This window comes from Pseudonaja textilis, chromosome 14 (assembly GCF_049901715.1).
Source record: "Pseudonaja textilis isolate UNSWEBS1 chromosome 14, rPseTex1.2, whole genome shotgun sequence".
Taxonomy (NCBI): domain Eukaryota; kingdom Metazoa; phylum Chordata; class Lepidosauria; order Squamata; family Elapidae; genus Pseudonaja; species Pseudonaja textilis.
Window position 1 is genome coordinate 1,854,087 of NC_142003.1, and position 26,942 is coordinate 1,881,028.

Genomic DNA, 26,942 nt, shown 5'->3' on the forward strand with positions numbered 1-26,942 from the left:
CCAGTTAAAAGCAACCAGGATGATAAGGGGACTGGAGGCTATAATATACAATGAATGGTTGCAGGAACTGAGCCAGGCTATTCTAGGGAAGAGAAGGACCAGGGAGACATGAGAGCATCTTCCAATATTTGAGGGGCTGCCACAGAGAGGAAGGAGGGGTCAGGCTATTTTCCAAGGCACCTGAAGGCCAGACAAGGAATAATGGATGGAAACTGATCCAGGAGAGATTCAACCTGGAAATAAGGAAGAATTTTCTGACAGTGAGAACAATCTACCCATGGAACAGAAGTTGCCTTCAGAAGTTGTGGGAGCTTCATCACTGGAGACTTTCAAGAAGAGATTGCACTGCCATTTGTCAGAAATGGTGTAGGGTCTCCTGCTTGGGCAGGGGGTTGGACTAGATGACCTACAAGGTCCCTTCCAACTCTGATTATCTGTGATCTGTTAATCTAAGCCAACATCATCTGGCGTCACATCAGTTTGGGGATCCTATTCAATAGGAAGCATCATTTCTGAAGACCATCAAGTCAATTTCAATGAGGAGATGGAGATAACCATGAACGAAGAAGTTTCACCAGACTTGATCCCAGGAGGGGAGGTAAATTATCGGTCTGGGTGTAGGGGATACATCCAGATGACTTTGTAGCCATCAGTGGCCATCCGGACTACGCAGTAGGTCCAGATAAGTGGAGACTTGCAAAATGGCCCAATCCATCAACCCAAGGAGAAGCTTAGTGTTTGGGGCAACCATAGGTAGGGAGCAACTAGGAGTTGCAAGCTACCTTCTGAACCCGACTGCTCCTTCTTAAGCACCACGGAAGACCCATCTTGCTTGATCTGCTCCAAGCTGGGAACAACTGGACTTATTAAATCTGCTAAATTCATGCACAGACCCAAATATCTACATGCAAACTGCAAACCTTCCCAAATTCTTCCATCAACCGAATGGAAAGGATCGTTTTCTTTTTCCAAAATAAATAAATGATGGTGGTGAATTTATAATTTCATCTGTCCAGTTTGGCCTGGAAGCCTCATCCGATGTCTATCTAATGTCCTAAAAGCTTCATGTCTGGAATATTCCCACTTAAGCAGAAAAAGTACACTGCCGGGAGCAACGGTTCAGGAGAGAGAAGCCCAAGATTTTTGCGCTGTGGTGACGGGGGCCTGGAAACCGACATTTTTCTCCCTCCGCCGTCTGTCATCCCCGCTTTCTCTGCTCGCTGGCTGCTCGTTCTCACTGCCGGCAATCAAACGGAATCGTAATCAATTCATTGCTAAATGTTTTATGCTGCGGAGGAAAAAGAGCACTGCTTAAATTGAAACGACACACTCGCACGCATAAAATGAACACAAACAAAAGAAGGGCAAGAACGAAAGGCGGGGAGGAAGCATCTGCTACTTCTCGACTGCCAAGCATTGCTTCTCTGGTTTATTTTTAATTTTTTTGGCTAAAAAACGGTCCTTAGCCGACTCCAGATACTGGAAAAACCCACTGGCCTCTCTTACCAATTCTGAAATCTTCAGAATAAAGGGTAAGGGGCTTTGGTCACGCAGTCCCCCATGAAAAGATGTGAAAGTTGAAAGAGGTTGGGTCAAAGTTTTGAGGTTTCCTGGACTTTGTTGGGCTTGGCCTTCCATTGGCCAACTTACTTTAAAGCAACTGTCCCTCAAGAAAGTCTCCTGAACTCCTCCATTTGGTGTTTTCACTGGTGGTCTAGGTCCATCCCAAGAACATGGAGCCCCATTTTCCATCGTTCAGGCCCACCCAAACCCTGTCAGTTGACTCAAATGGGGCAATCCTTGAAGGCCAGGTTGTATCAAAGTCCTGGTCTGCATGCTTGGTCCTCACCCCCATCCTTCTCTGGCTCTTCTGCCCCCAATGCCTGGTTTTTCTTTCAGCATTGGGTTTGCTCATATAACCCTTCATGCACCAACTTCTGGATAAATATCAGCTTCTAGTCTGATATCTCCATGGTTTCCTGGTCAAGTCCTCGTCTCTGCAGGTCCACCTCGACCTCCTTAGATTTGTGTGATGCTCATAGGGGCCTAAAAGGAGATTTATTTCTTCTATCCAAAGCAGAATCTTACTCTAGTTATCGAAGGACCAAATCCATCTGAATGTTTTCTCTCAGCTAAGTCCACCAAGACATGCCTAGATGCTTGTGGTCTACCTGGATTTCAACTGGCACCTTTCTGAGTCAATTATCTGACAAGTTATTTCAAATATTTATCTCCTACCCTTAAATGAGAGTACTGACTCTTCCAAGCACCTGAATAGATTACCATTTTAATGAAAAGATGCCCCTGATTGAAAGAGGTGATTATTATTTTCTTCTTCTTCTTCTTCTTCTTCTTCTTCTTCTTCTTCTTCTTCTTCTTCTTCTTCTTCTTCTTCTTCTTCCTCCTCCTCCTCCTCCTCCTCCTCCTCCTCCTCCTCCTCCCTCCTCCTCCTCCTCCTCCTCCTCCTCCTCCTCCTCCTCCTCCAAATGGCCTCACCTTTGTACTTCTGGGCCAGCCAGGAGGTGACATCTAGATTTTATAAAAAGTTTGGACTTCTACCATCGCTGTCCTCCAAATTCACAAACCTTCTACATTTATTACAATGTACAAAAGTAGAAAAAGGAAAAAAAAAAAAAGCCCGTTGGGATCATCCCACAGGCCAGTTCTGGAGCGAATCTGGTTCTCCAAACCACGAAACTAGAAGAAGCACACGGGGTGGAGGGGATTGTGACGATTTTTGAATGAAAATTTCCTGAGAATTTTTCCCTCCCTGAAGTCCCTTGCAAACAAGAGGCCTGCTGAGAGCGGTGGCGCCACCTGGTGTCCAGAAAGCGGTTTCTCTCCCAGGGAATCGGACCTAAATCCTCGCTCGGAGGGGAACTGGAAGAAATCTATTTATTGCCGCTTGATCCAAAATAGGGAGGGGAATTTTTCTCTTCATGGAAAAATAAAACGGTACAGGGGAAAAAAAAAACGAGGGGCAGCCATATACCCCCAATTCTCCTGCAGTTGGGGGAGAAAAAAGCCATCCCTGGAAAAGTTTTCGCTTCTGAGCTCCTGAAAAACGTCCGGTTGAAGATGTTCAAACTTCACTCGGATTTTGGGCCAATTTTTCAAAAGGCAAAGGGGTTGTTTCATTCAGAGCCTGTATTTCCCACCGAGGCTTTGCTCCTCGCTATTCAAGCACCGCTGGATTTCCTGGGAAATCTCCTTCCGCTTCTGCTTCTACTCTTTTCCCTCCGTGGGGCGGCCCCCGAAACTTATCCTCCTTAAGGAACAAAGTTATCCGAACAGCAAATGGATCCGTAGGTGATGGAAGCTCCTTCGGTTGTATTCCTCCCCGTAGGATTCAGTTCTTGGGTTTCGATGTCCGGAGAAAGGCAAACTTGTTTTTCTTTTTTTCGTTTTCCTGGGGGCTCCGAGACACACCTGCAGGGAAGAAATAGCTTCTTAAACCATTTATCAGTTATTACATTACGGCCGCAGCTAAAGACGGTTAGGGGACTGGAGGCGGAAACATACGACGAATGCTTGCAGGAACTGGGCCTGGCCAGTCTAGGGAAGGGAAGGACCAGGGGAGACAGGAGAGCATCTTCCAATATTTGAGGGGCTGCCACAGAGAGGAGGAGGGGGTCAAGCTATTCTAAGCCCCCAAAGGCCAGATAAGGAATAATGGATGGAAACTGATCAAGGAGAGATTCAATTTGGAAATAAGGGGACATTTTCTGACCATGAGAACAATCAACAGAAGTTGCCTTTGGAAGTTGTGGGAGCTTCATCCCTGGAAGCTTTCAAGAAGACACTGGACTGCCATCTGTCAGAAATGGTGTGGGGTCTCCTGCTTGGGTGGGTGGGGGTTGGACTAGATGACCTACAAGGGCCCTTCCAACTCTGTTAGTCTGTATTCCATTCAGATAGTTCTCGGCTTACGATTGGCGACCGTTTGAAGTTACAGCAGCGTGAAAAAAAGTCACGATGGTAGCTTTACGATAAAAGCAGAACTCTTGACCCAAATGGCTTTGTTGGGTCGAGACTCACCAAACTTCTTGATCATGTCAACGAATATCTCGTCTTCTTCCAGCTCCCTAGAGAAGGAAGCAGAGTAGATAGTCCAACACCTGAAACAGTACTAAGTCCAGATGTTGAACTAGACATCCCAACATCCTTCTCCTACATTCTACTACGCTTCCTTCTTCACCCGTTCAAAAAGCAGACCTGAAAACGCTGTTCATTTTAACTCACACACATACACACACACACACACACACAATCATAAACAAAGCTAGTTCAGAGTTTTAGGAGAAAGAAGGCACCCACCCCTGCCAGATAAGCGAACAGCTTCCTCGCACAGTATTCACAGCCTCATATGCCCAGTGGAACTCCTCCTCACAATTAGCAACGTAACTGCATCCAGAAACTACCGACAATCATCCCTAATTACTCCAAGATACTTGCCAAAAAGCCAGACCTATGAACCTTGTTTGGCAGAAGGAGCTTCTACCGTTGACCATCCCTTGAAGAAACGGGGGAAATTGTAAACTGCAGGGGAAGCGATCGTTTCTTTCAGCCGAGTTCCCCAACCGTGGCGACTTTAAGATGTGTGGACTTCCAACTCCCAGAATTCCCCACCCAACCTGGCTGGGAGACCAAGGGCCAGTCAAGGGCTGTGCCTCCAGTCCTTCTGGCCTTCCTTCACCCCTTCATACCTGAGTCTGTCCTCATCCAAGTCTTCTACAATTTTGTTCCGATTGTTGACCGTGTCCAAATACGAGTCAAGGAGTTCCTTCTCTCGAGTCTTCTCCTTCGGGGTCTTCAAGTAATCTGGACGCCGGGGGAAGAACCAGAATTATATGTTAAAAGAATAGTGTCAACTCGTAAAGCACTCCTATGCCTGCTTTAGAGGTGCAATAAATGGGGGGAAGGAAATCTGAACGAAGCGGGACGGCAGTTTAAAACCAGAAGTACATTCCACACTTATCTTACAAAGTTTGTAACTAAGCTACTGGATCTTCTGCCCAGGAAAATCCTTAATTGGAGAATGTGATTGATGACACCCAGCCCGGTGAACGTGCTCAATTGGAGAATCTGATTGATGACACACCGGGGGGGGGAGGGGGGAAACAGGGTCATAGGTGAATTACGTGTCTCAGAGTTGGCTTCCTACAGGCTAATGCCATACGCGTTGCTCCTAATAAATCTTCTGGATTCTTTCGAAGCTTGGCTCGAGGCTCATGATTTGATTGGGGCAATCTCCGGAATCCTGACAAATAGTAATCCTGACATAAAACAGCAAAAGGCTCTGCCCCAAGGGTTGTGTAGAGAACTATGGGTTCTTCCCAACTTGAGGAATCACAGCGATAAAGGATGTCAAGAAGGGAATGGATGGGATACTCACCGGCTTTGCCAATGAGAGCGCGTAGTTCGGTCTCGATATCCCACTGCTTTAATTCTAGTTTCTGCTGGTTTATCCTGCAGGAGAGAAACGTTACTTTAAGGGATTCAAATTCTCACGCAGGACCGGTCCAAAATTTTGGAGCCCTCCTGAACAGATTGCTGGAAGGATCCTACTACATCTTTTTCTTAACTATGTTTTTTTTAAAAAAATATTTTTAGCAGGAAAAGAAATAAAGGATGTCCTCGTTTAGCGGCCACAAGGGACTGGCAACTTGGTTGTTGAACAAAGTGGTTGCTAAGCGAAACTTATGACTTCTGCTTGCCTTTTGCTTTGCAGATCTGCAAAGGTAATAAAAGAGAGGCCTGTTTTTTTTCAATGTCGACACTGCAAATTGTTGCTAAATAAGGCAGTTGCTAAAGGAGGACTGAAAATGGTCACTAAACCAGGCAGTCGCTAAAGGAAGACTACCTCTAATGAGTAATGAGCCCTAGTTATGGTCTGTTGGGTTTAAAAAGGCAGCCCAAATCCTATATAGCTGGCAACTGGCTGCGCAGACGCCACGAACTGGCCAGTTTCACTCACTTGTGCATCAACTCGGATTCTCGTCTCAGCAAGATCTGCTTCTCGTGGATCAGTTTGAACCACTCCACCATCAGGGCATCTTCGGAATCATCTGTACACGAGATCCAAGAAAGAGGTCAAAGGATCCATCCATTTCCAGAACAGGTAGGCCAGGTGAGAAATAAAAAACCCAGCACCTGCACCTCTGCCGATGGGGGGAAAAAAACCGCCTACTTTGCAAAAAACTTCCCCTAATCTTGTTCATTATTAAAGAAGGAAAAGGCAACAAGCCATGTATTCGGACTTTCCGGGCCTCCATGAGGACTAGACACCTGGATGTTTTCAAATCTCTTTTCAAAAGAAAACCACCTTTGGGCTTTTATCCATTTAGCCGGGGCTTCCTTACCTCCCTCACAAGCCCGCAGCTGCTTCTCCAAGGTTATCCCCTTCCGCTCCAGCTTGTCCAGATCTCTTTCAATCTGCCGGATTTCCTTCTGGATCTCCTCCTCGGGGACGTAATCCGGGTGGAGCTGAAAGGCGTCAGAGACAACGCGGTTCACCACCCAGAAGCTCACAGCAGAAAGCAGAGTGTTTAGCCTCCCAACAACCCTGCAAGGTAGGCCGGCATCTCGACTGGGAGCAGGGGTAGGATTCTACCGGTTCAGCCCGGTTCGTATGAATCGGTAGCTCCAAAGATCAGCTGGGGGTGAATCGGTTCGCTCCAAAGATCAAGGTATTTCCTTTTTTTTTCCCCCACCGATCAGCTGTTTTCCGAAGATCAGCTGTGCCGCACGATTTAGATCAGCTAGAAAGCAGGAAATAATCGCGCGGCACAGCTGATTCCCCCCATATTGCTTCCTTCCCTGAGGCCCAGGAGGCAAAAATAAATAAAAATTAAAAAATCACGCCCACCCAATCACATGACCACGCCCACCTAGCCACGCCCACCAAACCGATAGTTTAAAAATTCGCATCCCACCCCTGGCTGGAATCCATAGCCTACCTTGATGGGAGAGACCACTGGATCCCTCGGAGTCTTCCAGAAGGTTCCAAGAGAGGACGGTTGGGCTGGAAAGAAAAGAGGGGAAGATTCAGTTGCTGTCTGAGGGCCTTCCAGGGGTTGCCTGGAACTACAATTCCCAGTGTCCCCCAGCAATGGCTCTCCTAGCTGGGGCTGATGAGAACTGTAGTTCATTGATGTCAGATATTCAGCGTCTGGTGGAAACGATGAGAGAAACTGACCGGTCGCAACGACTGTTTTTGATGGGCTCCATTTCTCTGCTTTGGCCGGGGTTGGCTGAGACTCCCACAGCACCTTCCCTTTCTGCCAGCTGTTGGAGATATCCAGAGGTGGCACCAACAGCTTCTTCTTCTGGGGTTGGACAGCCAGTGGTGCTATCATGGGAAGAGAGAGAGAGAGAGAGAGAGAGAGAAAACCCAACTTATGAGCCTGGACTTGAGTTCAAATTCACATTTCAGCTATCCCGATGGGCGAGATCCTTCTTGTTGAGGATGTGGCCAGGATTGGACAAAGTGACCACAGATAGGGGCCAAACAGGCAGGCCAAAATAGAGGAGACCGAGCTCTCGAGAGTTCTCTCCCCCCCCCCCCGTTCATGAGGACTAGCATCTTCCTTGAAAGGTTTTGGAAGCCCGAAGGGGAAATGAATTCTCCAGATCTTGTCAAAGCAGGTCTAGTCGTACCAGAATTGGGAACCGCCGGGGAGAGGACAGAAAGAGACGCCTTGTTGTCGTTCAGTCTTGGTTTCACCTGTATGTTGATCTCCACCTCCGAAGGTTTTGGGGAATGCTTGGCTTCGTCCTGGCGGGGGAGTCTGCAGAGAAGGAGAGAGGCTGTTGGCACGGAAGGGGCCCCCACCACCCCCGCCACCATTTCGTGCCATGAGAGGCAGAATTTGGCAGCCCCACACCGGACTCTGCAAATCAATTAGAATCAAAAACAGGGGAAGCCTCCAGAAATTGTTAAATGCTCCAACACTGGTAGTTTTTAAGAAGACATTGGAGAGCCATTTTGTCTGAAATGGTATAATATTTCCTGCCTGAGCAGAGACTGGACTAGAAGACCTCCAAGGTCCCTTCCAACTCCAATAAACTATATTCTATATTTTGTTCGTACCGTTTTATAAATCCTTAGTAAGGCCACACCTGGAATGCCACATCTAGTTTTGGTCACCACAAATTACAAAACAAGAGGCTGAGACTTTGGAAAAAACGCAGAGGAGAGCAACTAAACCTGCTATATTTTGCCTTCCCTGTTTTTTTAGCACTCACTTGACCGGTTTCAGCCTTGATCTCCAGTCTTCCGGGCTCTCCAATTTCTCTTCTGCCTCCCAGGTGCCTTTCGCTGCATGAGAAACATGCAAAGGAGGGTGAAGCGTAAGCCAGCATTCAAGGTTTGCACTCCTCCTCCTTCCTCCTGAGTCCCAACCACCAAGCGGAGTGAAGGGAATGACGGGGCGGAGGTGCCAACCACACCGATTTTGCAAAAAAGTATGCAGCTTACAGAACCGAGGTCTCCTTGGTCAATAAACCAAGATTTATTGCTTTCAAAAAGGACAGAGTTGGGTTTGATCCAGGGGTGGCATTCTACCGGTTCGGACCGGTTCTCTAGAACCGGTTGTTATGATTCTGCGCAGTTCAGAGAATCGGCAAATCGTGCCTCTGATTGGCTCCGCCCCCATCTAGTCTCCGCCTCCCATTGAGTCCCAGCTGATTGGCTGGGTCTCCTTTGGTTGTCCCGCAGAGGAGAACGGAGCTGGAAAGCAGGTTAGTGGGGTGCGGAGGGAAGGGGGATTTTGCAGTATATCCTTCCCCCTGCCACACCCACCAAGCCACGCCCACAGAACCAGTAGTCAAAATTTTTGGGGAAGTCCAGTTTATCTCCTGAAGAAAAAAGCACCTTTGGGCTATTAACTAGGATTGAAACCTTTCAATAGACTCTCTGTGATCGGGGATTTAAATCATGATTTGAACCCAACTCATCGCAGGCACAGGGATGGCTGCTTCCTACCTTTAACCACCTTGGTGTCCGATTTACGCCCAGCGTTGGCCGATGTGCCGATGGGCCCATTCTTGATTTTGTTCTGGGGCTCAGCTCCGATCCCCAGTTTGTGGCTAGGATCCTTGGGGAGATTCACAACTGGACGCGATGTTTCTGCCGGTCTCAGTGCGTCTGCAAAAGCTGGCTTGTTAAAAGGTTTGCTAGCTGGGGGATACTGGGGGTGCAGACCCCGTGAACCAGAGAGGGCAGGAGATGATGGTCTGTGGGAAGGAAAAGACGGTTATCGGCTTCTTGGCTGAGGTAAGAAGAGGCCGAATCTGTGGCCCTTGCAAAGCATGGGAAGCAAGTTCCCAAACTGCCCTTTTCCAGCGTATAAATTTAATAAAGAAGTAAAATTATAATCAACGGACTCCCCATCAAATCAATCCATAAAAGGTAACGTTGCACTTTGGCTAATTCCAGGCTGTGTTGCCACGCCGCAAACACCCCTCTTTGCAAACTTAAATCTGCAATTTAAGAAAACCTAGTTTGTTCTAGTGGTGAAGGCACCAGGCTAGAAAGCAGGAGACGGTAAATTCTAGTCCAGCCTTAGCCATGAAAGCCGGCTGGGTGATTTTGAGTCAATCACCAGGAGACGGTGAGTTCTAGTCTAGTCTAATTCTAGATTTAGTCAGGAAAGCTGCCTGGGTGCCTTGGGCCAATCACCAGGAGACAGTGAGTTCTAGTACCACCTTAACTGTGAAAGCCGGCTGGGTGACTGAGTCAATCATCAGGAGAAGGTGAGTTCTAGTCTAGTCTAATTCTAGATTTAGCCAGGAAAGCTGCCTGGGTGACTTTAAGCTAGTCACTAGGCGAACGTGAATTCTAGTCCCGCCTTAGCCCTAAAAACCAGCTGGGTGACTTTGGGCCAATCACCAGGAGTCGGTGAATTCTAGTTCTGCCTTAACTGTGAAAACCGGTTGGGTGACTCTAAGTCAACCACCAGGAGACAGTGAGTTCTAGTCCCACCTTAGCCATGAAAGCTGCCTGGGGGATATCATTCCATCATTCTCTCTCTTTCTCTCTCTCAGCCCAACCTACCTCACAGGGTGGTTGTTGTGGGAAAAATAGGAAGAGGAAGGCGTGTTGGACATGTTCGCTGCCATGAGTTATTGGTTAAAAAAATAATGTAAGCAAGTAAATGCCACTGGAATACCAAGGCTCACCTGTTGTATGGCAAAGATTGGGGCTCCACAGCGCCAACTCCCCTCGGCTGGTTGGTCGAGGGCTGCGGTACAAGTAAGACCCGCTGAAGGATGCTGCGGGCTTCGTCTTTCTTGCTGTCGCTGCTGCTGCTGCTGCTGATGGGGACCTGAGTTCGAGAGCTGGCACTTTTCTCAGGGGCTTGGGCAGGCAGGATAGGAGAGTTGTGATTTTTCGCCGGTTCAGGTTTTCTCACAGGGAAGGCGGAAGAGCCTGGATCAGCCTGGAAAAACTTCTCCCGCGCCTGTTGGATTCTCGAGCGCACCTCCGTCGAAGAGGAAGCCACGGGGTGCTCTGGTATTGGGGTAGGAGGGTGCAAGCGAGGGAAATTCGGACTTGTGGACCCCCTGATGGTTTTAGGACTCTGGGAATTGGATGGTCCCTGGGCGGTTGGCGGTTGGGGAGTCACATTGTTCTGGAAGATCCGACGTGGTTTGGGCACGGGAGAGGCTGCCTGCGTTGGTTTGAGCCCCTTCCCACCGTTCCCTGCGGGGGTCTTCAAAGGGGCAGTCTTCTTCTCTGTCTGGTTCTCTGGGGCAGGAGGAACCTGAGCGAGGTCATCCCCTGCGTGGCGGTTGCAAAGGAAAGTGCCCGGGCTAAGTCCAGCTTTGTAGTTGCCACTCTGTAAAGTGCTGGAGCATTTTTTGCACCTGGAAGCAAAATCCGGGACAAATCGTAACCATCTAAGAGGGAATCGGCCTCCGGATTCTGGGGAAGGCAAAAAGCGGCCCTCCCGGAAGTTCCAGGAAGCCACGCCCATCATGGCCGTGCCCCCCTAGCAACCGGGCAGCAAACTGGTTGCTGGGATTTTTCAATCCCACCCTTGGTTGAAGTCCACCCATCTTAAAGCAGCCGAGGTGGAGAAACGCAGACTTTAGAGACCACCCAGTCCATTACAGCATCCTTGCCCCTCCCCAAGCCGGACCCCTGAAGCACAACATGGGCTGGGTGGGTCGAGGCCAGTCCCTGACCAAATCCTCCGGAGTCCCCATACCTGAAGCAATTCCTGTGATACAGCTTCCCGTCCATCAGGAGGCGTTGCACCAAGTGGACATGAGTTCCACAAATGGTGCAGTTGCTCAGTTGGGCATTGTTCTTCTCAGCTAAGACCCGTCTCTGGGGGGGGGGAGGGAGAGAGAAAACAGGAATTCAAAAGGAGTCCCCTCTCCTCCACCAAGCCAAAGACCCTCCCGTGTTTTACTAAGACATTTCTAAGCCGTCCCCTGAGTAGAGCACCCTCTCTGTTCTCTGTACTGATTAGTTTAGCTTCGCATTTGATGACCGGCGGCATCATCCAGCAACTGTATCATCACAATTTGCAACTGTTGGGGTTTTTTTTTGCCAATTTCCAGTTTAAAAAAAAAAAATCCTAAGATACACTCTGTCAACTCGTAAATCATCCCTATGCCTGTTTCCGAGTTGCCATAAGAAGGAGGGTGGCGGGGAAAGGCCAGAGGGAGCCGTGTGGCAGATGAAGGCAGAAGCACATTCCACGCTTATCTTGTGGAGATTGTAGCCTAGGCTACCGGATCTGCTGCCCATGAAAATCCTTCATTGGAGAGTGTGATTGATGACACCTAGCCCGGTTGGGGAATCGGATTTATGACACACCCGGGGGGTGGGGCGAAACAGGGTCATAGGCGATAGTAAATTACGTGTCTCAGAGTTGTCTTCATACGGGTTAATGTTGGACCTGTTGCTCCTAATAAATCTTTTGGATTCTTTTGAAGCTTGGATCGAGGCTCGTGAATTAAATAGGGCAATCGCCGGAACCCTGACACACTCTGTTGATCCGTGGAAGTTCTATTGTGAAATATCCAGCTGTCCTAAACGCAGACACACAGAGAGAATCAGCCACGTACTTCGGCTGCCGGAGAGGTATCCATCGCCAGCCTACGCCCCACCGCAGCTGGCTGTGCTTTGGGTTCAAGAAGAAAAGCTGGCTTGGACGGTTGCGTTGAACTCGGGGCCTTCGGCTCGGGAACCACTTTTTTCTCGGTCGGCTGCTCGCTGGGCTGGGAAGCCGGGCGCTTGATCCCAGCCATCCCTCCAACTGCAGGAAAAGGAACAGAATTGCGATGCCAAGGATGCCCAGGCTCTCATCAGGCATAGAAGAGGCACATCCAGGGCACGACAGGGTATCTTCGTCCAGGAAACTGGCACCAAAGGCCATCTGACTCACTTGCCTTGTATTAGGAAGGCTGATGGTTGCTTGCTGAGATAACCATCTGGGTTTGTTTTTAAATCAAGATTTCTTTTCCCAATTTAAAGAGGCTTTCCTTCCTTCCTCTCTTCCCTCCTTCCTTTCCTTTTTTCCTTCCTTCCCTCTTTTTTCTCCTTCCCTCCCTCCCTTTCCTTGTTCCTCCCTTCCTTTCTTTCCTTCTTTCCTTTTCCTCCTTCCCTCCCTCCCTCTTTCCTTTTTCCCTTTTTCCCTCCTTCCCTCCCTCCCTTCCTCCCTCCTTCCTTCCTTCCCTCTTTTTTCCTTCCTTTCTTTACTTCTTTCCTTTCCTCCTTCTTCTTTCCTTCCTTCCCTCTTTTTTCCTCCTACCCTCCTTCCCTTCCTCCCTCTTTCCTTCTTTCCCTTTTTTCCTCCTTCCCTCCCTCCCTTCCTCCCTCTTTCCTTCTGTCCTTCCTTCCCTATTTTTTCCTTCCTTTCTTTACTTCTTTCCTTTCCTCCTCCTCCTTCTTTCCTTCCTTCCCTCTTTTTCCTCCTTCCCTCCCTTCCTTCCTCTTTCCTTCTGTCCTTCGTTCCCTTTTTTCCTTCCTCCGTTCCTCTCCATCCCTCTTTCCTCCCTTCCCTCTTTTTCCTCCCTTCTCTTCCTTTCTCCTTTCCTTCCCTCCCTCCTTCTTCTTCCCTTCCTTCCCTCTTTTTTCTCCTTCCTTCCCTTCCTCTCCAACGGTCTCAGCAATGACCATTCCAGTTTTACGGCCCTCTAGTCCTCGGATGCAACACTGCCTCTGCCCATGGAAACGCCATCTCTACCTATCCTGGTTGAGGAGGACCATTCCAGGGCTTATGTCAAGTTGGCCACATCTTGGGTTTTTTTTGGATTTTTGTTTTTTTGTCCTTGTTTAATCCAAAACCTGGAAGGGAGGGAGCAAGAAAGAGAGAGATACTCACTGGGTGACTTGCCATGGAAGTAATTGTAATATTGGGAGACGTATGTGAGGATGCTCAGCCGGTCGGGCACCCTGAGGGCCACCATATCTTCAGCGTCCAGCAAAGCCGGGATGCCAAGCTCCTTCTCCGCAACTCGGAAAGCCTGTGAGATGCAAACAGAGAAGTTGAGATGAGGCCGTCCTTCTCTTTAACCGAGAGGAGATCCGTGGCCAAAATTATTTTGCAGGACAGTGAAATCCGCGCACACGTTCAAGTCCTGAATAGTCAAGACCTTGTTGATGATCCAAGCTCTGTCAAGGACCTTGGAGTACTCATCCTAATGATCTAAGTGCTAGAGCCCACTGTAACTACATAGCCAAGAAGGCATTAAGAGTTGTTAACCTAATCCTTCGTAGCTTTTTCTCTGGTAATATCACACTACTAACTAGAGCATACAAAACATTTGCTAGACCAATACTCGAATACAGCTCATCAGTCTGGAACCCACATTACGTATCTGATATTAACACAGTTGAGAAAGTCCAGAAATATTTCACAAGAAGAGTTCTCCACTCCTCTACTCGTTGCAGAATACCTTATGCCACCAGACTCGAAATTCTAGACCTAGACAACCTAGAACTACGCCGCCTTCAGTCCGATCTAAATATAGCATATAAAATCATACATTGCAATGTCCTACCTGTCAATGAATACTTCAGCTTCAACCACAACAACACAAGAGCACACAATAGATACAAACTCAAGGTAAACCACATCAAATTGATTGCAGGAAATACGACTTCAGCAATAACAGAGTGGTCAATGTCTGGAATCCTCTACCTGACTCTGTGGTTTCTTCCCCAAACCCCAAAAACTTTAACCTTAGACAGTCTACTATTGACCTCACACACTTCCTAAGAGGCCTGTAGGGGGCGTGCATAAGCACACCATTTCGTGCCTACCGTCCCTGTCCTATGGTTTCTTTTATTTTTCTTATATGTATCCATTTCACGTATTCATAACTATGTTTATACTTATACCTATTATCTTGTAAGCGATTGACAAATCCAATAAATAAAATAAATAAATAAAAATAAACCTTCTCACACCTGGTTTTCACTGCAGGGTTTAACGCCGCCGCCGTTCCATCCACCTTCTCGTCCTCATTAAAAGGGGCGCTTTGGCACAGTCGGAAAAGAATCTCCTTTCCAACCCTGGCTCCAAGGAGTTGCAGACCGGCCAGGCCACGGAAACTCAACGGGGAGGCCCGTCTCCTTCTCCAGGACATTCCATTCCTCCGGCCCTCGACCCACGCACAGAGACTATGGGTGGTCCAGGCCTCCTTCCTTCTCACAAACACATCTGGGAGCCTTTTGCTTCCCCACAACAATCGCCTTTCCCAGGCACTCCGCGCTCCAGGATCTCAGGTTTCCAAAACCAGAGTAAGGAAGGGGGACGGAGGAGGGTCTGATTTCCAGACATGTATTTCAGGAGGCAGCCGTATCCGGACAAGGGAGCCCAACAGACTGGAGAGAAGCCAGGGGTGAAAGGACGGGGAATCTACAGAAATCCAATCTTTGGTTTTTCAAGGAGGACCCTTGGATCATTGGAAATCTGACCTGCTTCTGGGGAGAAGAGCAGAAGGGGATGGAGATGGAGAGATGGTGACGGAGACAGAGATGGAGAGATGTACAGAGAGGGAGGGAGAGGGAAAAACAGGAGATGGGAGAAGAATGGAAGATGATGAGATGGGGATGGAGAAACCGAGGCATCGACCGAGAAAGAAAAAAGGGAGGGAAATGGATAGATGGAAATAAAGAGAGAAAGAAATGGATAGAGAAATAGATGAAGATGGATAAATAGATAGATGGAGGGAGGGAGAGGCAGGGAGAGGGAGAGATATGCATCAAGACTCTCTCCCCTTGTAAAACCTGCATTCAAGAATTTAAACTTCCATAAATCTGTACCTGTATTCGTATCATGTTTCACAACGTTCCCCTCCACCCCAAATTACATCTCTCTCTCTCTCTCTCTCTCTCTATCTATCTATCTCTATCTATCTCTATCTATCTATCTATCATCTCTCTCTCTCTCTCTCTCTCTCTCTCTCTCTCTATCTATCTATCTATCTACCTACCTCTCTCTCTCTCTCTCAGCAGTTTGTGGGCCACATGGATGGAGCAAGGCTACCCTGCAGAACCACAAAACGCAGGCGCAGAACCCAAGACTAAGCTAGCATAAGTTAAGTCACCAGCCATTGTTCCACCTCAACTTGGTCCGATCCAGATCAATCAGCAACCCCAGCAGCCATGCTGTTGCCAAAATGGGGCTCAGGAGGGCAGCTGCTGTTGGTGCTTTGGGCGGTGCAGACGTTGATCGAAAGGTCCTCAATCCTATAGCACAACTTTCCCTCCGTGCAAATCGAGGGTGCTGGAAATCTTGCCAAACCGGTTTTTCTAGACTCTGCCTTGAACCGAAGGCAAAAGTGAGTCCACTTTCAAGATTAACCCACCAGATCTGCCCCTTATTTGCAAGATTTGACCTCTTCCAGGTAGTCTTTGGGGTTCCCTTCAGGCCTCCAACCTGGAGCCCATCCATATCCATAGTGTCTCAAGGGCCCCAAACCAGATATTTAACCTGCTCCACCAACTCAGCTCATGAACGTTGCAAACAAACAGAAAGGGCCCAGGGAAAAATTGAGTAATTCTATTATTAAGGAAAGTTAAAGGTGTTGAGTATTTGTTTTATGATCTGTTTGTTCTGATCAAATCTACCTGAGGTCAAGGTGCGCGGGAAAAAGAGACGGGAGGGGAAAATGGCCTTGAGGGAAATGAAGAGGAAGTGAAAGAGAAGAAAAAAAAAACACCTTACCAGAGCATTATTCTCAAAGACGTTTTCCTTGCTCAGGGAAGTGAAATCTCTGAAATAGAAAAAAGCAAAAGCAAAAGTTATAGAGAAACAAGTAACAACAAGCCAGGATTCCTTGCTGGACCATGGTGCCTGCCAGGCCAAACTTTCTCCCTAACAGCTCACAAGCCAGCTTTTCCACCATCGAAGCATGCAGCATATTCTTAATTTTAGGATGTTTTCCCCTAACATTCTCCTTGAATCTTCCTTTCCTGGAACTTAGATTCCTTATGATGATGGAAGACAAACTTTGTCAATAAAGACGATTAGGGGGCTGGAGACTAAAACATACGATGGACAGTTGCAGGAACCGGGCATGGCTAGTCTAGGGAAGAGAAGGACCAGGGGAGACAGGAGAGCAGTCTTCCAATATTTGAGGGGCTGCCACAGAGAGGAGGAGGGGGTCAAGCTATTCTCCAAGGCACCCAAAGGCCAGACAAGGAACAACAGATGGAAGGAAAAAAATCCAACCTAGAATTAAGGAGGGATTTCCTGACTGTGAGAACAATGAATCCATTTGCCTCCAGAAGTTGTGGGTGTGTTGTCACTGGAGGCTTTTAAGAGATTGGACAGAAATTTGTTCAGAATGGTCTATGGTTTCCTGCTTGAGCATTGGGTTGGACTAGGAGATCTCTAAGGCCCCTTCCAACTCTGTTATTCTGTAAGTCTGAATGTTTTTGAAGTTGAGACACAACTCAGCAGTCTTTGCAACCACGTGGAAAATTTCTCCTGTAACGATCATGACTCAGTTCAAATATCTGCAGGAATCTACCTGCCCTTACACGGCTATTTAAAAAGAAAAAAGATCCAGTGTCAACTTCTAATTAACAATTTCCACATGCCTGCTGAAGGTTTCTAAGATCCAGATCTACCTTCTGGGAAATCTCATCCATCCACAAAGCAATCAGGGGGTTTGGAAGCTAATTGTACCCATATTCACGGCTGCCTCAAAGGGGTGCTTTTGCGAGTATCCTAAACCCCGTCATGCAGAGAGGAACTGAACTAGCTGGCTTTCTCCCTAGCATGCATTGAGTTATTAAAACCACCTGGAACCCAGAAAAATCCGCCTCCTGTGTCATTACGATCTCCTTGTTGTTAATAGAAGAAAAACTAAAGATCCAACTTCGAAGATTTGGACAATACAGGCTTGTTTGTTTGTTTGTTTGCTGCAACAGCATTCATGCAAATAAAAATTAAACACAGGCTGTGAAGAGGGCAAAAAACAATTCAACAGAATTTAAATCAAATGCCCGCAGGAGGTTTGAACAGTCAGATCTCTTGGGTAACAACCAGGAAGATACACCTGGAAGACGTATGAGAAGGAATTTGGAGGGAATTTCCAGTCTCATTTTTGGCAATGTGAACAAGAAACCTAAAGAGACGGGGAATAAACGTATATATATATTCATGTGTATGTATGTGTGTGTGTGTGTGTGTGTGTGTGTGTGTGTGTGTGTGTGTGTGTATACACACACACACACACACACACACACACACACACACGAAAGAACATCTTATGGAATTCTTGGAGCTCCGGATTTTACAGGGAGCCCCAGCCCAAATGTGACTAATATTCTGATTTACAACCATAGTCCCAGACTCAGGGCCGTTCTGCCAATACAGAAAGAGTAAGCCAGCTACTCTTTTGAAAGGAGTTGGCACATTATTTTTATTATGACTTGACAATGAGCCAAGTGGGCCATGAAGTCCTGATTTAAATCTCACATCTGCCAGAAATTCGCCAGAAACAATTTGGAGGATTGACACTGACGCTCCTTCGGTCTCCTAGAACAGGGGTCTCCAACCTTTGCTGGCTGAGGAATTCTGGGAGATGAAGTCCAAAAGTCTTAAAGTTGCCAAAAGTTGGGAGAGCCCTGTTCTAGAACAACCTCAGCTTGCTCCACGTAAGGAAAACCAGGAGAACAGACCTGAAGTTCTTGAGCTCCTTCTTCTACCAACCTCAAGTTGCTTCAGGTAAGGAAAACCCAGGAAAGCAAACTCAACATTCTTGAGCTACTTAGGCACATGCCTGCAACTTCCCAACACCAAGGAGCTGATTATGAAATGGTGACACCCCAACATCCAACAAGTGTTGGCACCACAACATTATCTTCACAACCAGGACTTCTGCTCATTGGAGCTTCAGCCTAGGACAGTGATGACTAATCTTTTCAGCACCAAGCACCAAAGCGCATGCGCCGCACCCAGAAAATGCAACATGTGCATTTGTGCAACATGTGCACGCATGCCCTCTGTGCATGTGCCCCACCCACCCCTTTGCATGTGCATGCACCCCCAGGCATGCATACACAACTCCCACGCATGCACCCTGCCCCTGAGCAGGCATGCATGCCCGTCCAAATGTGCACTGCCCCCTGGGTAGAAATCTGAAGACCAGCTGGCTGGTGAGAGGTGGTGCACACATGCGTGGAGAGGCTGAGCTGGGACGACGGTTCATGTGCCCACAGAGAATGCTGTGTGTGCCATCTCTGGCACGTGTGCCATAGGTTCCCCATCATAGGTTTAGGAGATGTCTGACCTCCAAATGCAGTGTTGCATGGGGCAGCCCAGGGGTGAGATTCTACCAGTTCGCACCTATTTGCTAGAACCTGTTGTTAACATTCTAAGCAGTTCAGAGAACCGGTTGTTAGAAGAAATTACTGGCCTAATCCTGTAAGGAAGGCAGGAAGGAAACATTCTGGTGTTGCTGACAGAAACTGCCTCTCCGTTAACCCTTATTACATTCTTGGCAGGACTAGACTTCCTGTCTCTGGAACGTCTCTGGAGCTTTTCCCCCCTCCTTTGCTGGTACTTTGCTTGTGTGGAGTGACCATTCAAAGTTACAATGGCACTGAAAAAAGTGACTGATGACCATTTTTCACACTTAAAGACTGTTGCAGCTTCCCCACAGTCACGAGAGGCCAGGCGAGGAGATGCGTGCCTCGATGTGAGTGGCCAATAACATGACCACCAAGCCATGTCCACCCAGTCACATGACCACCAAGCCATGCCAACTAAGCCACGCCCACAGAACTGGCTGTTAAAAAATTTGAATCCCACCCCTGGGGCAGCCCCATTGTGCTGAGACCTGAACCGGATGCTGAAAATTCCGCTCCGGTTTGATGCACAGCTCTGGGGAAGACACGAGGGGGGTGGGCTCCCTCCAGCCATGCTCACCCCAGACACGACAGCGATGAGAGTTTAAGGAGAGGAGGGACTCTCCCCTCCCCACTGATCAGCTCCATTCCTCCATTCCACCCTCTCCCTCGCCTGCTTTGCTCACAAACCCCGTCACATCTAAATGTAAACAGCCAACAGTTGTCAGGCCTGTTAGCGGAAGACATCTAAACATCAGCTGGGAGAGGCAGAGCGTTTCCATCCCCGACAAACCCTTGTTTGTTTTAAACCCGCCTTTCCAAGTGTCATTGCAAACATCTGTTCTGAAATAGATGTGTGTGTGTTTTTTATTTTATTATTATTTCAAGACAAAACAAGAAAAAAGGGGCTTCCCAGTTATTTTTCACTGAGCCGAGACAGATTTCCGTGCAGGCAGCGATGGTCTGGAGCACTAAGGACTGGGTGGCCTATCAAGGCAGGGCCCAGAGGTCAAAAACTTCAAGATGGTGCCTGCAAAGCCCATAAAAAGTAGGTGGGACCGTTGTGGCATCCATGTTGAATTTATGGACCTCCTTGGGAGACCCTCCCGAAATCAGGGACAACCACAAAATAACATCAGAAGATCTGAGAAAATTCATTTTTATTCATTTATTCAACATCTAAAGCCACCCAATCAAGAGACTCTGGGCAGCTAATAATTCTAAAATAATAAAACAATTTAAAGATTTTTTAAAAATGCTGGTTGCCCCCTTTACGCTTTGGTTTCCTCTTATTTTCTCCCTTTCCCCCTCTCCATCTTCCCATTTCTGTAAGTTACTAGCTGAAGACAAGCTAGAAAAACTCACCATAGCTGAACCCAAAATTATATAGAAGGTGCCACATTTGATCAACAGGGCAACGGACTTTCTCCAGAATCACATTCTCAACCCAAATATTATGAATTGCATTTTGAAAAGTATCAGCAAGTCATCAGAGTTTAGTTTTCTGCCAACTTTCTAACCTTCCAGAAGTTTCATATGGGAGATACATTTTATTTATTTATATATTAAATTTCTTTGCTGCCTATCTTCCAATCCATCCCCATGTGCAGAAACCTAGCACATCAAGGGAAAACTTTCTGACAGAATTCTGCTGGGGATTTAATTTCATTTTAATCGATTTAGGCCCTGCCCAAGCCAGAGCCAGCTTTTTTTTTTTCCAAAGGTTGTTCTAGATAAGACCCATTCAACCACATCAGCTGTGATTAAATGTTATTTTATGGTGTCTGAGTTTAATGATTTCCCCATTGGTGAAATGTTATGTTCTTTTCCTGTAGTTAATGTGTGTTTTTGTGTTTTGGGTCTGTTTTTTTTTTCTTTTCTCTTATTCCTTTTTTGTATGAGAAAGAAAGAAACAAGAAGAAAAAAGAAAAATGGAAAGAAAGAGAGAGAGAGAGAAAGAAAAAGGAAAGAAAGAAAGAAAAAGGCAGAGAGAGGGAGAGAGAAAAAGAAAGCAGAGTAAGAAAGAAGGAAAGAAAGAGGAAGCAAGGAAGGAAGAAAAAAGAAAGAGACGGAAAGAAGGAGAGAGAGAGAGAGAGAAATGGCTTTCTTAAAGAGATACAAACCAGAGACAAGAATGATAGCTTTGTTCCCAGCGGTCTTAGCCTTCCATAGGGGATGGTCGTTTCTTCACTGGGGTCAGTCACATGGAAGGAAATGACACATATGTATCCAGCCACAGCGAGTTTGCCTGTTGCTCACAAACTCTTGACTCCGTGGTTGCACTGAGAATGACGTCAGATGGTGAAATTCGGTGGGGAAAATTGGGAAATAAATGAGTTTTCTGTCTGGTTCTCATTGCGAAGGGGACCCACGTAGAATGTGTAAAGAAGGGACAAATACTTGCTAGCTCTTTTTAACTGATTTTTAAAATTATTATTTAGGGGAAAATACTATTCCAGATAATGGGTGTTATTATATTGGACTTGGTTCTAACTGGGAAAATTCAAAGTTCACCCTGGATTCAGAGGAGATATTTGGATCAAGCAGTAATCTGATTGGTCTGTTTTACAAGATTTGTGTCAGAAGAGTTAAGATTCTATCTATCTATCCATCCATCCATCCATCCATCCATCCATCTCTTCATCTATCTACCTGTCTATCTATCTATCCTTCTATCTATCCATCTCTCTCTCCATCCATCTATTCATCCATCCCTCTATCTATCTATCCATCCATCATCCACCTATCCATCCATCCATCCATCCATCCATCCATCCATCTACCTACCTACCTATCATCCATCCATCCAATATAATCTTATTTTTATATGTATAAAATTCATGTGTGTGTGTGTGTGTGTGTGTGTGTGTATGTGCATGTATATATGTATATGTATATGTATGTATGTATGTATATATGTATATGTATATGTGTATGCATGTAGATATATATATGTGTATGTATGTATATATGTATGTGTATATATCAGAAAATAGAAACACATTTGAATATTTAATGGAATTTATATACTGTAAATAAACTGTTTATGGGACCTGGCTTTTGGTACGTCCTGTAATGTTTGAGCAGCTCCTTTCATCCTTGGCTGTTTTCAGAAAACAAAATAAAGCCAATACAGACATCCGGTGCCACACATAGAAATAAGGCCACACCAAAAGTGCCCTGCCAACCCTTTGAGGAAAATGTCTGGGCAAATCTTTTCAATGCAACCTTTTCAAAAAAATAATAATAATAAAGGCGAGACCCAAATAAAATGAAAGAAATGCACCAATCCAATGCAAACTCCTTCCTAAATACACCCTGCACCCCAAGACGGTTCTTTGTGGCACCTAAACATCAAACCACACCTAAACAAACACACACAGACACACCTCTTTCTGCAAAGGTTTATCCCAAACTGGGAGCTCCCCCCTCCACCCCGCTTAATTCCGAAAGGCAGAGGATGGGGCTGAGACTGCACCTTCTAGGAGATGCCCAACAGCCTGGGCATCGGTCCTGCCAAGAAAGCGCAAGAGCGACCAAGGATCTCCAGCTTTTGAGGTTTTTTAGGGGTAGACTGCCCGGGGAGCTGGAAGCTCCCCTTAAGTTCCGCGTGGGGAAAAACGAGCGGTCCTCCTTCCCCCTCCTTCCATGCTTCCCCCCTCCCCCTCCCAGGAAGGGGACACCCTCCCCCCCCCCCCCCCCGCGTTACTCACATGAGGTCCGGCCTGTGGCGGTGCAGAATGGCGCAAAAGGCCAGCCCGTCCCGGAACGAGGTGGTCATGTTGGTGACGGAGACGTCTTTGTAGCCTTCGCACTGTTGCTTGCACCAGAGTTGGAGGGCTTGGATGGGCGACATCCTGAATTGCGCGCGCGGGGCGGGGGGGGGAGCGCAAGAGGAGAGCGGGGCAAGGGGGGGGGAGGGAACGAGCAGGAAAGAGGGATGGGGAGAAAAGCAGGAAGGAGGAGTGGGGGAGGATCGAGCAGGCAAGAGGGATGGAAAGAAAAGAGGGAAGGAGGAACAGGAAAGAGGGATAGGGAGAAAAGCAGGAAAGGAGGAGTGGGAACAAGGCAGCGAGAGGCGCCGGGCTGTTCTTTCGGGAGAGGAAAAGGCTGAGTGGGAAAAGAGAGGAGGGGGCGGCGGCCTTTTCCCCCTTTCCAAGAGAAAGAAGAAGGAAAAGAAAAAAGGAAGGAAGGAAGGAAGGAAGGAACCAGAACTTTTCTCCGCGGACAGCGCGAACTTTACTTTCCCCCGGGACCTTCACGCCTCCTGCAAGTCGCCGCCCCCGCCTCGCCTCGCCTCCCGGCCGGAGGGGCCGCCTTGCAGCGGGGAGGCTCCCCCGGCCCAGCCCCGGCCGCCATCCAGCCGGCCAGCGCGCATCTCCCTCGGAGGATCCCCCGCAGCCCCGAGCAGGACCCAGGAGGCGGCGGCGTTGGCGGCGTGAAACGGAGCCGCGCGGAGCTCTCCCGACGCCCAGCCCGGCGCTGTCCAAGCGGAGCCCCGGAGGCTCCGGATCTGCTGACCGGCCGAGCCGGGAAGGGCGCGCCGCCAATGGCCGCGGCTGGGCGGGAGCGGCCGGGCCCGGCCGAGAAGCGCCGGCTCCGCCTTCCGACGCGGGGAAGGGCAGCCGAGCCGCGTTCCCACGACCCCGTTCCCAGCTTGGGTTTGCTAGAGGGGCTCCAGACGAGCCCCGTCCTCTCTGAAGCGAGGGGGGCTCGGGGGTGGGAGGGGGCTGATGGGGAGGGTCGATGCGGGGCTGGGAAGGGCGGGGCGGGCCAGTTTGGGCCAGTTTGCTGGAGCGCAGCTGTAAAAAAAACGGCACTGGGAGGTCCTGGGGCCAGAAGAGGCAGATGAGGGAGGGTCCGCCCCCGTCCACCCAGCTTGGCGAGCCCGCCCCGAGCGGAAGGCTTTGCAAAAGGGATCCCGGAGCGACTCCAGCCTCGCCGGTAGCTGCTGGCGCTGCTCTTCCCTCCCCAGTTGACTAGTTGAAAAACGTGCATGTAAGAACCCGCCCCGGGAAGCGGGGTCGCCGTTGGGATTCTGCATGAAAGCCCAGTTCTGACCCCAGGCCCTTTGGGGGCAGGGGGGAGGAGGAGGAGGAGAGGAAGAAGAGGAGGGGGGGGGGAATAATAATAATGAGGAGGAGGAGGAAGAAGAGGAGGAGGAAGGGGAGGAGGAGGAGGAGGAGAGGAGAGAAGAAGAGGGGGAGGGGGAATAATAATAATGAGGAGGAGGAGGAGGAGGAGGAAGGGGAGGGAGGAGGAGGAGGAGGAGGAGGAGAGGAAGAAGAGGGGGGAGGGGGGAATAATAATAATGAGGAGGAGGAGGAGGAGGAGGAGGAGGAAGGGGAGGAGGAGGAGGAGGAGGAGGAGGAGGAGAGAAGAAGAGGGGGGAGGGGGGAATAATAATAATGAGGAGGAGGAGGAGGAGGAGGAGGAGAGGAAGAAGAAGAGGAGGAGGAGGAGGAGGAGGAGGATACATCACACAGTCCTAAACGCTTGGGAAGGGTTCAACTAATGATTTGTGATACAAAACCCAGCATAGTCATCTTGTTTGCTGTGTACACTGTTGTTTTTGTGTATGATGATGGTGGTGGTGGTGATGTGGGGTCTTTGATGCTCTCTGAGTTTGGTTGTTTTCTTCCCAACGTTTCATGACCCAACTAGGTAACGCTATCAGTGCTAGAAGGGAATGGGGATTGTGGAGAGGAGGGTTGTTGTTTTTCTAAGAAGCGAAGGTATCTACCACGCTTTCCTCCTCCTCTTTTCTCCACAACAACCCTGGGAGGTAGTTTGGGAAGAGCGTGAGAGGTTGGCCCGAAGTCAGGCAGCTGTCTTTCAGGTCTAAGGCGGGACTAGAACTCACAGTCTCCAAATCTGATTGGCCCAAAGTCACCCAGCCAGATTTCATGTCCAGTCCAGGGCAGGACTAGAACTCGCATCCCCCTCCCTGCTTTCTAGTGCGGGGCCTTAACCTCTGGAGACGGGACAGGCTAATATAAGAGAGACGCGTGAAGCGCCCCACTCGGACCATGTTTCCTCGAAGGGGATCTTGTCAGTTGTTGCGTCCCAATCGCACAAGGAAGCAATGATGGCTGCTGTGAACAGGCCTCCACTGCAAACGCCCCCACCACCCCCCGCCCAGAACTTTGGGGGTGAAACGTTTTAGCGGAAAGTTCCTTGGCTGGAGCTGAAAATGGAAGAGCATCCGACGACTTATGACCATCGCAGGCAAGGAACCACACCAGCTCATGGTTGGAGACGGCGGTTCCTTATATTACACGCGGTGGTCGTAAGTGTGAGGACTGGATGTTGCCAGTGCTGCTCCATGTCTTACTATGGGGGGGTAAAAGAAGGAGGGAGAGAGAGGGAGGGAGGGGAGAGAGGGAGAGAAAGGGAGACAGGGAAGGAGGGAGAGGGAGAGAGAGAGGAAAAGTGAAGGAGGGAGAGAAAGGGAGTGGGAGAAAAAGAGAGAGAGGGAGAGAAAGGGAGGGAGAGGAGGAGGAGGAGAAGGGAGAGAGAAAGGGAGAGAAAGAGAGGGAAGGAGGGAGAGAGGAAAAGTGAAAGAGGGAGAGAAAGGGAGTGGGAGAAAAAGAGAGAGAGGAGGGAGAGGGAGGGAAGGAGGGAGAGAGGAAAAGTGAAAGAGGGAGGGAGAGAAAGGGGAGTGGGAGAAAAGGGAGAGAGGGAGGGAGAGAAAGGGAGACAGGGAAGGAGGGAGAGGGGGAGAGAGAGGAAAAGTGAAGGAGGGAGAGAAAGGGAGTGGGAGAAAAAGAGAGGGAGAGAAAGGGAGGGAGAGGAGGAGGAGGAGAAGGAAGAGAGAAAGGGAGAGAAAGAGAGGGAAGGAGGGAGAGAGGAAAAGTGAAAGAGGGAGGGAGAGAAAGGGAGTGGGAGAAAAAGGGAGACAGAGGGAGGGAGGGGGAGGCAGAGAGATGCCCATCATATAAATCAGCTACCCAGAGTTTCTTGACAGGCGGCATATAAATTTAAGTAATAAAATAAAACAAACTATAGGGCTTTCCTCTCCTCCCTTCCCTCTCAGGTCTGATTCTCTGCTCCCAGCCAAGGAGCCCAGAGCCACTTTTGGCCACTGCAGTGTGGAAGGAGAGAAAAGAAGGGCGGAAAAAAAAAAAAAACCGTCGGATTTTTGCAATTCCGAGAAAAGGTCAGGGGGAAAAAAAGGCCCAGCGGAAGAGGGTGGAAGGCCAGCCTCCTCGCCTCCTGCCTGGGCCGTGGCAGGCGGAATGACACCTTCCGAAGAGCGGCAGACTATAAATTGGCTGGAAAGGATTAATAATACATGCCATATAATATATTCATGATAGTTCTATGGGCATGCTATGGATAATATACATTAATATATAACCAGCCTTACAAATAATTCACAGTGTTGTCTCCCTTCTAATTACTGGACACCAGGCAGCCTATTTATTTTGTGGCAGGGATTAGAAAAGGCATTAATGACTGTCGGGCCTACCCCAAACTTCCTTCCTTTCCTTTCCTCCTTCCCTTCCTTCCTCTTTCCTCCCTTTCCTTCTTCTCTTCCCTTCCTCCCTTTCTATTCCTTCCTTCCTTCTCATATATTTTCTCTTCTCTCCCGTTTTCTCTTCCCTCCTTCCTTCTATTTCTTTTCCTCCTTCCCTTCCTCCTTCCCTCCCTTTTCTTCCTTTCCTTCTTTCCTTCCTTTCTACTCCTTCCTTCTTTCCTTCCTTCCTTCTCATATATCTTTTCTCTCTGTTTTTCTCTTCCCTCCCTCCATTTCTTTTCCTTCTTTCCTTCCCTTCTCCCTCCCTTTCTTTCTTTCCTTCCTTCCTCTCCCTTCATTTGTCTTTTTCTTTTTGTCTCTTTCTTTCTTTCTCTTTCCCCTCTCTCTCCTTCCTCCCTTCCTTCTTTTGTAAAGCAGCCCCGTTCATTGGATTATTAATGGATTCCCAAACAGTCCTGGCGCAAACAACGCGACATGAATATTTGATAGGCCATCCAGAGCCGGCCCATTCATCATTTATAACAGGCTGCAAAAACACGATAAAACATTTATTATGTGTTTATAGATCACTTCATACCAAAGCAAAGTTGTGTTATAAATGCATTATTAATCCTCCACGCCGTTTATAGGAATCTGTTG

General features: G+C 48.4%; 1 protein-coding gene across 1 annotated transcript; it reads right to left on the reverse strand.

Annotated features, from left to right (window-relative positions):
- Positions 1 to 1,373: 1,373 nt before the first annotated feature.
- On the reverse strand, positions 1,374 to 23,412 carry MICALL2 (MICAL like 2). The gene is made up of 17 exons (XM_087912859.1): positions 22,537 to 23,412; positions 16,191 to 16,239; positions 13,341 to 13,482; positions 12,082 to 12,272; positions 11,214 to 11,335; positions 10,183 to 10,869; positions 8,987 to 9,237; positions 8,248 to 8,320; positions 7,660 to 7,790; positions 7,199 to 7,351; positions 6,960 to 7,024; positions 6,363 to 6,486; positions 5,978 to 6,068; positions 5,396 to 5,469; positions 4,707 to 4,821; positions 4,039 to 4,085; positions 1,374 to 3,429 (listed from the first exon to the last, which is right to left on the reverse strand). Exons 1-17 carry the CDS (start codon positions 22,677 to 22,679, stop codon positions 3,350 to 3,352), a joined length of 2,538 nt encoding a protein of 845 aa, XP_087768985.1. The 5' UTR covers positions 22,680 to 23,412; the 3' UTR covers positions 1,374 to 3,349.
- Between the last annotated feature and the right edge of the window lie 3,530 nt (positions 23,413 to 26,942).

Coding starts and splice junctions, on each gene's coding strand:
- MICALL2 (XM_087912859.1), bottom strand. CDS start 22,679: ATGTCGCCCATCCAAGCCCTCCAACTCTGGTGCAAGCAACAGTGCGAA. Junction 13,483..16,190: donor TCTTTGAGAATAATGCTCTG/GTAAGGTGTTTT, acceptor TGCATCTCACAG/GCTTTCCGAGTTGCGGAGAA. Junction 12,273..13,340: donor CTTCCATGGCAAGTCACCCA/GTGAGTATCTCT, acceptor CTTTTCCTGCAG/TTGGAGGGATGGCTGGGATC.